The 12,885-nt window shown below is 42.9% G+C and overlaps 1 protein-coding gene across 1 annotated transcript in view; it reads left to right on the forward strand.

Annotated features, from left to right (window-relative positions):
- LOC116639754 (uricase) overlaps nt 1-7,958 on the forward strand; it is a 30,802-nt gene extending 22,844 nt beyond the window's left edge. The window contains exons 5-8 of the mRNA XM_032416332.1: nt 575-761; nt 2,542-2,665; nt 4,701-4,784; nt 7,047-7,958. Of these exons, the coding sequence (XP_032272223.1) occupies nt 575-761; nt 2,542-2,665; nt 4,701-4,784; nt 7,047-7,121 (470 nt within the window). The 3' untranslated portion in view covers nt 7,122-7,958. The remainder of the gene's footprint in view (nt 1-574; nt 762-2,541; nt 2,666-4,700; nt 4,785-7,046) is intronic.
- The last annotated feature ends 4,927 nt before the right edge of the window (nt 7,959-12,885 follow it).

Genomic DNA, 12,885 nt, shown 5'->3' on the forward strand with positions numbered 1-12,885 from the left:
TGAGCCAGGTCCACAATGCTACCCATTCATGAAGTTGTTTGGTTTCAGTGAGCTCATGACCACAAGAGAACTGAGGGTCTGATGATCACTGGAGCCATCAGCCAGTGTAGATGATCAACATGAGGACTAACTTTCCCTTATCCCATAAAGGCAGTCAGAGTAGCAAACAAAAGAACTGTTCTGGAGGAGCTTACTAATCAGCATGATTATTTGTTGAGTAAAGGAGAGCTCAAAAAGTAGAAGGTATTTGGCCTAGAAGTCACCTATACGTGTAGCTGAGAGGAAGGTGTTCATTTCTGTGGGTTTCAACACAACAAGAAGGTTTAGTCTCCGACCTTCAGTTCCTAGGGCTGGAGAAAGGTGGGGAGTCATGGAATCCAGATAGAGAGAAAGGCACACCATCCTCATCACTTGGACTTCAGAGGAGACAGGGAGACAGAAAATATGGGCAGTGAGGTAGTTATTTGTTCAAACAGTGCACCATGTTTTAATGGCCAGGATCCTTAGAGCTAGGTATCAGTAAGAAGACATTATTTTATTACCTTATTCCTTCTTGCATTTTTACTTAAAACAGGACCTCCAGTCATTCATTCTGGAATCAAAGACCTCAAGGTCTTGAAAACGACCCAGTCTGGATTTGAAGGATTCATCAAGGACCAATTCACCACCCTCCCTGAGGTGAAGGACCGGTGTTTTGCCACCCAAGTATACTGCAAATGGCGCTATCACCAGTGCAGAGACATGGATTTTGATGCTATCTGGTATGAGCTTGTGCTAGGGCCTGGCACCACCTCTGCCCTCTTCCCAGGGGCCCCAAGGTCATAGACTCTTCTATCTGAAAGGGAAACTTAGAGGCCATCCAAGTCAACCTCCCCACTGTTCGGAGTCCCTTCTGTTGGATAGCAGAAAGACAATGCTCTTGATTTAAATTAGTAAATCTGCACTGAAATCCTAGATGCTATTAGCTAAAATGACCTTGAATGGATCACCTAATTTCCCTGACCCTCTGTTTTTCAATTGATTACATCAGTTCTCAAACATTACTGTGTATCAGAATCACCTGGAGGGCTTGTTAGAATGCAGATTACTGGGCCCACCTCGAGAGGCTCTGATTCTGTAGGTCTGGGGTGAGGCCTGAGAACTTACATTTCTAGTAAGCTCCCAGCTGATGCTGATGCTCCTGGCCCAGGAGCCACACTTTAAGAATCACTGTATCAAGCGAGGCTAATGATATTTGACTTTACTACCTCATAATAGATGCAGAGAGGGCTACATGAGGATGACCAGCTCACCCCAGTTTGCCAAGGACTTTTCTGATTTTGATACTTAAAAGTCCCATGTCCCAGGAAACCCCTTGGTCATAGGTAAACTGGGACAGCTGGTCACTGTAGGCTAAACTGAAAATGAGACGATATTCACAGAAGCAGTTTATAAATGATAAATGCCTTAACAACGTAAAGGTGTGATTATTATAATATCCTTGGCAAGCAGTAATTAGGCCTCTGGACTCTGAGTTTGCTTTTTGACCAGGCATCTCATTCCTCTGCTGAAGTTCTAATTGTTAGAAACGTTACTTTCTGATAAGCTGGAATCTGCCCCCTGGTAGCTTCCTCCTACTGGCGTAGTTTTGCTCTACTCCTTTTATTACGTGATGGGTTTGAAAATGCTTACAGAGAACCTCACCTCAATCTTCTTTTTCCTTTTTTAAGTGTTCCCCATTGGCCGCAGGCTGATGTATTTCTGTTGGAAAGAGCACCAAATTGAACATGGCAGAATCAGGGTCTTAGTTGGGCCTCCCACTAAGGAGAGGGACTTAGTGTGGATCATTTACATTTTAAGATTGCTCATGTCTAAGAGGGTGCCTGGGTGGCTCAGTTGGTTAAACGACTGCCTTTGGCTCAGGTTATGATCCTGGAGTCCCAGGATCGAGTCCCACATCGGGCTCTTTGCTCAGCAGGGAGTCTGTTTCTCCCTCTGACCCTCCCCCCTCTCATGTGCTCTCTCTCTCTCATTCTCTCTCTCAAATAAATAAATAAAATCTTTAAAAAAAAAAAAGATTGCTCATGTCTAAATTGGGAATAATGATAGTACCTGCCTCAGGTATATTGAGAGAATTCAATGAAGTAATCACATAAAATCCTTAACACGGAGCCTGGCACAGAATAAAACCCCTAAAAATATAATAATGCAAAGAAATGGCCAAGCTGAGCAGTAAGAGCACTAGCGTACTTAGAAGTCCTCTTCATGGGTTCTTCAAATGTGAGGAAGATTTACTCTGGAATGCCCAGTGGACCCTAGTTCCAGATGATGAAGATAGCCTAGTGACAATACTTTTGTTGAATAGGGTGTGTGTGTGTGTGTGTGTAGGGAAATCGGAAGTGAGGTGTTTTCAGGAGGAAGGCATTGCAGGATATTAATCTCTTCTAAAACCAGCAATAAAATTTGTTTTCTGGGGGGACAGAAGGTCACCACTTCCCTGCTTTATAGTGTATTCCTAAAAGACCACTCTATGAGTCCTCAGGTCTCTTTTCTGTGTTTTAGGGATACTGTTCGGGACATTGTCCTGGAGAAATTTGCTGGACCCTATGACAAAGGAGAGTACTCACCCTCTGTCCAGAAGACCCTCTATGACATCCAGGTGCACTCTTTGAGCCGGGTTCCTGAGGTATGTTTTGTCACTTGCCATCTTGAAGACTAAGAGAACTTGTTGTGTCTCCCGTCAGCTCTGACAAAGAGTTGAGAGTTAAAATAAGACAGTGGAAGACACATGAAAAATGACATCTGTTGTTGTTCAAAAGCTTGTTATAGCAAGTGAGAAGAGAGCAAAAAATGGAAAAATCTGTCCAACCTGAAAACACAGGCCACTGCTATAGTTCTTTAGGCTTGTTGAAAATTCTGTGGGTCTTTTCAACCTGCCATAATTTAAGCCTCATATCAGGACACTGAAATGCCCTGAATGAGCAATAATTAGGCCAAGGGTCTATGTTTCAGGGTAGCCAGGGAATGAAAGATAGATGCAGACAGATTCCATCCATCCATCCATCCATCTATCCATCTGATGTTATTGGATGGTTATTATATCTCGGTCAACACATGAAGAATACAAAGACAAATTAGACAGGGTGCCTACCCTCAAAGAGTCCATCATTGAGTAAAAGAAAAAAAATAAGTAAATTAATGATGCAGTAGAGCATAGACTATTATGGAAATACAGGGAAAGGCGTCTAACTCAGGTATGGGGCATAGGACCAGCCAGGCTTTCTGAGGGAGAGGTGTTTGGGTTGAGTCTTAAGGGACAAGTAGGGGTTTTCTGGGTTCACACTCAAGGGTGAGGGAGCATGGTAGGTATAGAGAGAAGGAGGCATCATAGAACGGTCATTTGCTGTTGAGGATTGCCATACGTGAAGCTCCATGAGTGAAAGTCTTTCCATGTGCCTAGGGATGAGGCAGGAACCAGATCAGGAGGATCTTTGTGGGCTTGTTTATAGTCTGTACTTTAACTTGAAAGCTCTTGGGAGTCACAGAGGGGTTTAAGCAAGGTGTGGCACTACTGGATTTGCACTCTAGAAAGATCACTCTAAAAAAGGGTGATAAATTAAAAGAACAATAGATTACAGACAAGGAGACCTGTTGGAGGCTTTTGGGAAGCAGAAATCTCACAAGAAGGGCCTGAACTTAGTTCCATGATGGGCTGGAGAGGAAGTGTACCACCCTTAGACCTGGGCAAGAGGGATACCTGCCATGGCTCAGCACTTTCCAAGCCTTTCTCTGGCTATATCTCTCTTCACTGGATGAAGAGTCAATGGGGCCAAAGCAACAAAACCTTCAGGGACCCACACATCCCTTTCTAGATCATTCTCTGAATACTTGCAGCCCAGAATTAACTGCCCAAATAACCCTGAGACTACTTTCAGAAACTGTGCAAACCTCTTCCTCAGATCCATCCTCTGGAGGCAGATTATGCCCTCAGTGTATACACCCTTAGGCCTGAGAGTAGGTGAAGGGGCAGATGTTTGCAGGAGGTAAGGATGAGACTTGACATGTAAGCAAGGGTGTCCACCCATGTGAGTCCAAAAGAGAAGGTGGGGATGGGCCAGGGGCTGGGGTCTGGCTCTTCCCATACTACCACATCCTGGCATGGCATTGTAAGCAGTCAGAGAATTCTAAATTACGTCCTGGCCTTCCAGGTTATTATGAAGGTATATTTGTCAAGTTGGAAGGATAGAACATATTTCACTTAAAAGTTTCTTGCTTGATTCATAACTTTATTTTTTAATTTTTTTATTCATAACTTTAAACATCTGGTATGTGGGCCTCCAATTATATTCTTACCCCAGGGCCTGCAAATGTTTGGGACAGGCCTAGAGAGGAGGAAATGGACTGAGGAAGAATTTAAGAGGTTGACTGGCCAGCACCAGGAGGCCAGGTGGATACCGAAGGTCTCACAGCTTTCTGACCCAAGGAACTCTTACTTTTCTGAGAACAGATTGTGTACTCGGAGGGGAAAAGGGTGGGTCCACCATCTAATAATAGGACTATCAGGAGAAAACTGTCAAGCAGTAGAGGATCACCAGAGGGTGTCTCGGGGACAGAGGTAGAACTTGAGTAATGGGCTACTGGGCAGGTGGGTTGCAGGGGAGGAGTGATAGAGGGAGAGAGATTCAATTGCCCAATGTGATCCATATTACTTCGGATTCCAGATAGAAGACATGGAAATCAGCCTGCCCAACATGCACTACTTTAACATAGACATGTCCAAAATGGGACTGATCAACAAGGAAGAGGTAAGAGAACTTTAAAAATATTTAAAGCATATCCACCCTCCTGCCCCACACCCTTACTTGTCTTTATAAATTTGAGATGATAGTATCGCCAAGCAAAACTCTTCACAGTTGTTGCTTTTGAAGTATTTATAGTTGCCACTGATTAGAGTCCTCTTAGACTCTGGGCCTTTCAGTACCTGAGGCTGGAGTACGCTAGAAGTGGATGAAGGATTGTGGAGGAGGGCTGGAGGCTGCAGGGAGTAAAAGACAAGGCAAGCACAGAGTGTGCCAGAAGAGACAGCTCTGAGATCTACTTCTCCGAAAAGTGCCACCCAAGGTCACGGCTTCATTATTCTTCCATGATGAGGCGACGACAAGAAGAAAAAGATTCTATTTTCCTTCATCGTCTTTAACTTTGGATTAAGTCGTCAATTTAAGTAGCATATAAACAGAAAATGTCAACAGAGAAATGAGTGCTTGTGTTTCCAATTGCAATTATAGAAAGCGAGATGAGGAAGTGTACTTTTTGAAAGGAAACCTTGTTTTGGAAAAAAACACTTACCTTGACTTGTTTTAAGCCATGACAGAAGGTTAAACCAAGTGGGAGTGTCTGACTCAATAGCCTGAAATAGTAGGGCCTTGGAGATTAGAACTGTCCTTCCCCTCTCGAACCACTTTCAGAATGGTAGCATTTCTCTATTTGATCCATCCTTTCATAGGCTTCTAGAATTTGGAAAACATCATCTTGATAGCTTGTTTTAGTGTGTAGGGGGAGGGACCATCTATCAACGTGGCTCTGCGGCCATAGAATTCTGGGCCTGCTGATCTAGGAGCCTTCTTCTTAGCCACAGTCCTCTGGCCAGTCACCTTGTTTTTGTTCTGCAAATTGTGTTTCTGGGCTGTGTGGGGTTCTGCACCACCACAGCTGCAGGTGGAGGCTGGGGAACAGCACTGGGAAACGAAGGTCATGCTTAGGTGCCTGGGACAGCTGCTAGAGAACTCTGAGTGGCAGAAGAGAGCAACCTTGATCCCAGGTACTGTTCACTCAGCTGAGCAGAGAGGCAACATTGTTTATTGCGGTGGAAGGAAAAGAAAGCATGGTGATTACCAGAATACCATTAATTAGAGTATAAAGTCTTTTTTTTTTTAAAGATTTTATTTATTTATTTGACAGAGAGAGACACAGCGAGAGAGGGAACACAAACAGGGGGAGTGGGAGAGGGAGAAGCAGGCTTCCCGCTGAGCAAGGAGCCCGATGTGGGGCTCGATCCCAGGACCCTGGGATCATGACCTGAGCCGGAAGGCAGACGCTTAATGACTGAGCCACCCATAAAGCCTTTTAAAGCAATTACCTTCTAAAGAGCAGGAGAGGGACCTGAAAGTAATCCTGGCCATGTCCACCAAGGTAAAACAAAGAGGCCCCAAACAGAAAAGGGCCAAGTGTCATGACTTGGACAGTGCTTAGCCCAGGAAGCCAGCAGAGAAAGGAGGTCTCCTCAGGGCCCCCAAACACCTCTGGCTTGCACCAATCCCAGCTCAAAAACTTGTTTTCGGCTTGCCGGTTGTGTCTCTATACCCAAGAAGTCAGATTGGCAGCTTCCTCAGCTCCCACCTGAAGAACGGGTGGGGACCCCGAGGCAGGAAGGCCCAGTTCCTTCGGGCCAGGGCTCTGCATGAAGGCACCTGAGAGGCTGAACAAGTTGGCCCAGGTCTGTGTCTGCACTTTGGGGATGGCTGGAGCTGATCTCGGCTACAAAGAGAAGGCAACACATGAAAAGCAGGGAGTCAGGACACACTGACAATGGCAGAGAAGTGACAAATGACAGGGTGGGAAGACAGAACCTCTCTAAATTCACAGCTGTCTGGAGCCATTTAGTATTGGGCTAACAGCCCCGAGGACCTCACATGTTCCTGAGGGCATGGTGGTATTATAGCATTGGACAATGACTGATGTTCAAAGTGAATCATCAAGCAAAAGTCAAATTAGGTTCACCACATTCTATTGAGAAAGCAGGGGGATATATAATGCATTTGAGAAACATTCATATCCCAGTGATTAAAATTTTTCCAAAACTCTTTAATTTTCGGGACCATCAACTCATCTCTCAACTATTGCCAGAAAAATAAGGCATTCCCATACTTGAAATAACTGAATGACTGTAGGGCACATCCATTTGCCTGTTTAGTGAGTTGTTGTTTTTGTTGTTGACTTACTATTGATTCACAGAAAAAAAGAGAGGCCTATTTTAATGCCTCTGAAGTTGCCATGTGGTTTTTCTACAGGTATTGCTACCATTGGACAATCCATATGGCAAAATTACTGGGACGGTCAAGAGGAAACTGGCTTCAAAGCTGTGACATTGTAGCCACCACCACTGGAAGTCTACTCTCAACTGAGGAATTCCTTCAGCCTCTTGTGACGCTGGAAATCATAGCATGTAGCCATGCAAATGTTCAAACTAGAGTGTTGATTTATAGCATTAAGTTTCCTCCTGTAGGAAGGACTTCTTCTACTACTAGCTCAGCGAGGTGTTTTGTGATTAGTAATTATAACATGCGTGGCGGATACAGTTTACTTCACAAATGCTAAGCAGTATGAGAATAGTCATAAGTCAATATTGCCTTTTAGTTGTCTTGTGCCTTCCTATCTTAGAGAAGTTTTAGAATCAATGTATTAAGAAAATAATCATGAATTAATGGATATGCTCTATCAATTAATTTGTGCACAAATTTAAGAGTAAGCATTGTTTTCAACCTACTGATGCTAAAACTTTGCTCTGGGCAATTCAGGTAATGACGAAATCATATTTTGAAAGCTATCACCATTGTGACTTCAATTAGACTGAATATTTGAATTTCTAAGAATGCTCTAGTATATGAATCACTGGGAGCTTATTTCTATTCTAAATGTACTTTTGCAATCTTAATGTATTGGTTTTATGACTTTTACAACTCTTAGAGAATATTTAGTAGACGCTGAAAAAAATATAACTTGTTTTTCTTTGAATAATGCATCACTTTGGCAAAAAGAGCACATTTAATAAATGCTAAGTCAATACACCAATCAATGAATATCCATAGAGAAAGAAGACGAGAGACTCTATAAAAATATCAGTGATGGGGTGTCTGGGTGTCTCAGTTGGTTGAGTTGCCAACTATTGGTTTCAGCTCGGGTCATGGTCTCAGGGTCCTGGGATCGAGTCCTGCATCGGGCTCCATGCTCGGGGAGTCTGCTTCAGTATTCTCTCTCTCCCTATGCCCCTCCCCTTGTTCGCTTGTGCAAGAGGGCTCTCTCTCTCTCTCTCAAATAAATATATACATCTTTAAAATAATATCAGTGATGATGATTTCTAGATGGTGGGATTAGGAGTGATTTTTTTTTTTTTTTGACCATGTGCTTTTCTGGATCTTCCAAATATGAAGAGTTATTACTTTTATAATCAGAGAAATAAATATAATTGATGATTTAAAGGTGTACACAGATTTGACTGGTGATTATCTTTATATCAGTTGATTAATACTGCTATTGTATATAGATATATACCATAAAGCTTCATAAACTGTAATTTTAGAAGCCCACGATGAAAACCTGTCCACATGAACATTCTAGATAACCTTCCTCCATTTAAAAAATGTCCATTTATTAATTTTCTTAAATCTCCATTTTTTATAAATGGTTACATATGAGTGCTTAGTATTGTTTGATAACTCTGCTTCGTTCTCCCCCCTTTCTAGTACTATACCTTAAGCTAGCATGCATAGTGTTTAATTTCACAAACTCACTTCACTCCTGGATCCACCTCTCACTAGCTATATGACAAGTGTCCTCATCTGTAAAATAGAGGTGAGAATAGAATCTCAGAGGTTTTTTGAGGACTAAATGGGTTAATGTCTGTACAGTGCTGTGGTCGTATTTATGCCCGACACACAGAAATTTCTATATGTGTTTGCTAAATGAAATAGCTTGCCTTCTTTTCATGTATTATTAGACCCAAGTAGAAAATCGTCATTGGCCTTTGTGAGTGAGATGGGAGATGGGAGGTCTGAGCGCAGGGAGCCCTAGAAGATGCTGGAGGCCAGGCACAGACTCGTGCCTGCTGGGAAAGAACATGAGATAAGAAGGAAGAAATACTTTGATAAAGAAAGTTTTGTGCCACATTGAATACTCAGGTTACAAAATGTGCTTACAGCATGTCACTTGCATGGCCAAATAGCTGGTACATTTTATTCCTCTGCGGATTTGATGATCCAGTTTGAAGAGCAATTTAGAGTTTAACATGATTTTTTTTTCTAAAAACAAACAAACAACAAGAACAAAAACTTAATCAGGCCCTTCTTGCTAGATATTCTCTTGGTCATGTAAGTTTTACAAACACTGCAGTTGCTCCTGAGAAGAAATCCGTATTAGAGCAGAATCCTTAGAAATTGGGGCCCATTTTATACACACGTGCGTTTTTTTCTCCTGAGCTCTTAAAACATTTATTGTAAGGGACTGCACATGAGCTATTAGATGTTATGTCCCAGTGGTGTGGCAGGAAAGCCTGTCGTCTGTGAAATTTTCAAGGACCAGATTCCTATTTTGGGAAGGATGTTTTCTTGTGGTTAAAATCGTAAACTATGTGCTGAAAACCAGGCTGGGGGTTTCACCTGGTTTTGCCAGTGCCCGCAGAGGAGGGGACCAGCCTGAACTGGAAACACCTGTGAGCTCATTCGTATCAAAACGCTTTGTAATTTCGTGAAGGAAGCCTACCTGGACTCTGTGCCAGTTTTTCTGGGAAGCAGGCTTGCTCTCCAGCGCTCTCCCCTGCCTTCCCCCCAAGCATCCCCCAACCCGCTCTCAAGTCGGGGGTGGGGGGGGGTGGGGGGGGTGGTGAGTAATGCAGGTGACTCCAGCCCATTTGCTGCCTGGGAGGCAGTTTGCATGACCTCAAGGGATCAGCTGTCATTTGGGGCTTGTGGTTTTGGCAGCCAGAATTCTAAGACTTGGTCGAAATCCTCTAAATTTCATCTCCCACTTTTCATAAACAGGCTCAGAAAATATGTTCCATTCTTTCTCCTTTTTAGAGTCCGACTTAAGTTCATACCTCTCTTCACTTTCAGTCACCTGCTTTTTCTCCCTTTGTTCCCAATATAATAGAAATCACTCTTTGGAAACAGTGTTTTTCTTGTTTGTTATTGAAACAGAATTTACCTTTTTCAACCACATGCAAGATTTAACTACAGAAATCTGAACTTCCCTCTAACCTCCTAGCCCTCTGTCCAGAAAGAGCATTTTTTTTTTCCCCTTCAGACTTGGGACTGACCAGACTTTGCCTTTTGTAGTCTCTTTTGCAAAACCTTTGTAACTTCTGCTTCCTCGCCTGCATTTCAAGAGGAAACCAAGGCTTCTTTCTAAAGACGTGGATTTCAAGCATTCTGACTCACTGGGTTCTTCCTGCTTCCAAATATTGGAAACTTATTCTCTTTGTATTTTTCATAGTCTTTGTTCACATTTCTCTCAGAGCTCAGCTGCCTTTCGTTCTTCCATTTGCTCAGACTCTTTCTCAGGAATTCTTAAAGTTTTTGGATTCTATGGATATCCTATTGAGAAAGAATAGCTATGGACCGTCCTCTCAGCAAAACGCTCATTCATACCTCTACAGGTGCCTCAACATCCATCATGGAAGTGGTTTACTCTCAATCCTTAAAGTGTGAAGGATTCCATTGGAAATCTGCCACATAAGGAACACATTCAACCAAACTTGGAAGAGAGGCATACTGATTCCTTTATATGAGAAAGGGAAATAAGTGTGTTCAAAAACTAATGATGTACTATACCTTGGCTAATTGAATTTAAATTAAAAAATTAAAAAAAAAAAAACTTCAATTGGGTTTTGCAGGCATACCCTGGAGAAACTGAAGGTTCAGTTCTACACCACTTTAATAAACCAAATTTTGCCAAATAAATAAATAAATAAATAAACAAACAAGAGAGAAGGACCCCAGGTATATTAGTTTCTTGGGCTGCCATAACAAAGTAACACAAACTTGATGGTACGTAACAACAGAAATGTATTCTTTCATTGATCTGGAGGCCAGAAGCCCAAAGTCATGGTAGTTGGTAGGTTTGTGTCTGCTTTAAAAGTTTAGAGGAGATTCTGTCCTTGGTCTTACAGCTTCTGGTACTTTCTTTGGTGTCTTGGCTTGTCCCCCATGGTCACATTACCTCTTCTGTCTGTCTCCTCTGTGTCATTCTTATAAGGACACTTGTCATTGGATTTAGGGCCCACCCAAATAACCCAAGGTGATCTCTTTATCTCAAGATCCTTAATGGTATCTACAAAGACCTTCTTCCCACATAAGGTCACAATTACAGGTTCCAAATTAAGGCATGAACATAGGATTGGTGGGGGGCACCACTCAACCGACTCCCGTGAGTCAGGGGACAGTGAGCTTCTTGAGAGCAGCTCTTCTAGTGCATACTGGATCTTCAGCTACACATAGGCTACTGTTTCCTTCATACCTGGGGGATAGTCACATCCCCCTTTCAGCTTGATCAGCTGTCACATCGATGTCTATAAAAGGGTGAAGAGCATGGACTTTGGATCTAGATTGTGCTCAGTTTCAGATTGGGCGTCTCCAATTTCTAGCTGTGTGACCTTGGGCAAGTAACCCTAAACTTTAGTTCTGTAATTTTGAAATGAGTCTCATAATAGTAACTACCTTACAGAGGAACTGAGGATTAACTGAGATAACGCATGCATGAGTTAAAATGTTTTGGGTTGCAAATGACAAAATACCTCAGAGTGTCTTCAACTAGAAGGACATCTTGTTTACTTAAGAAGTTTAGAGGTAAGCTGTCTCAGGATTGATCTGACCATTCAGGGATGGCTTCATGTTCTCAGGCTCGTTTCCATCCTTGGCTCTGCCATGCTCACAGGCATTAATGTTTCCCCTGGGGTCATAAAATGGGTAGTAAACTCCTGTTACAGATAGCCTGTATCACCCAAATCTCCCTTGGCACCAAAGCACTCAGATGCCAGAAGTGTTGGCCTCTGCTGGCTTATCATTGGGTCCCTCTGCAGGAATTGCCCTGGGCTAAAGGAAGCTGCCTCACCCCAGTTTATACCCGCCACCTGGGAGCCGCTCACATCCAGTGCTGGTTAGTGTAGGAGATACAAAGTCCCGACCCTCCTGCCTCATTTGGGACAACTCTGCGGGGACACTCCAGCCCCAGAGCTCCTAACTGACTGAGGTCTTTGTTGCAACGGCATCATAATCCAACTTCTCTCTCTGCCCAGTCCTGCTTCCTTCACTGCTCACAGGCATTGTTCCAGGAAGTGATCCTTAATAAAGCTGCATGAAAATCTCGGGGTCTCACTGTACATTTCTTAGGGAAGCCAACCTGTGGATCTAAGAGTGTTTTAGGAAGGAGGCTTTAAAATGGGGTTGTGGGAGCTGAACCACCCACTGTCCAGCTGGTGATGAGCTCCTGGAATGTTATAATTATGCGATGGTTAAAACTATCCCCTGAGGTGAATTGGGATGTGATACTGGAGGAAGGGAATATTCTGGCAGTGACAATATCCTGGATGCTTGAGAGATTTGGGATAATAATTATTATAAGGATGATGGAATTTGTTTGGGTATTGCTGAGAACCATTAATACATTAAGAAAGACAATAAAAAGATGAGGATGATTAATAACCAATATAATGCAAAGCATGAAAGCAAGAGGACCTCCTTGGTAGGCTATGAAGAAAATCTACAACTAGATGATAGAAAAAAATTAGGATCAGGCCTAGGACTTAATTATAAGAAGAGCAGAGCTCCAAGGAAGATTGAATTTTCAGTTCTGAGAGGTCCACACACCAAGGTCAGGCTCCTGATTGAATGCACCTGAAACCTTGAATCTTCAGATTTCCCTGAATTCTCTGGGCCTGCAGAAGTAGACTACTCTTCCCTGTTAAAATCTAGCACTGCCACCCTTGCTTGAAGACAGTGCAAAGCCTTCTGCATGTCCCCTTGGAGTCTATTTTCACCTCCCATTCAGGATACCAGACCTATAAATAGGGTCAAGTTACATCATATACCAGCCAGAGACATGCTTGGACTTATAAGGTAGGAAGGGGCTTACAGGCCA

Source organism: Phoca vitulina, unplaced genomic scaffold (genome assembly GCF_004348235.1).
Source record: "Phoca vitulina isolate PV1807 unplaced genomic scaffold, GSC_HSeal_1.0 scaffold2, whole genome shotgun sequence".
Lineage (NCBI taxonomy): Eukaryota > Metazoa > Chordata > Mammalia > Carnivora > Phocidae > Phoca > Phoca vitulina.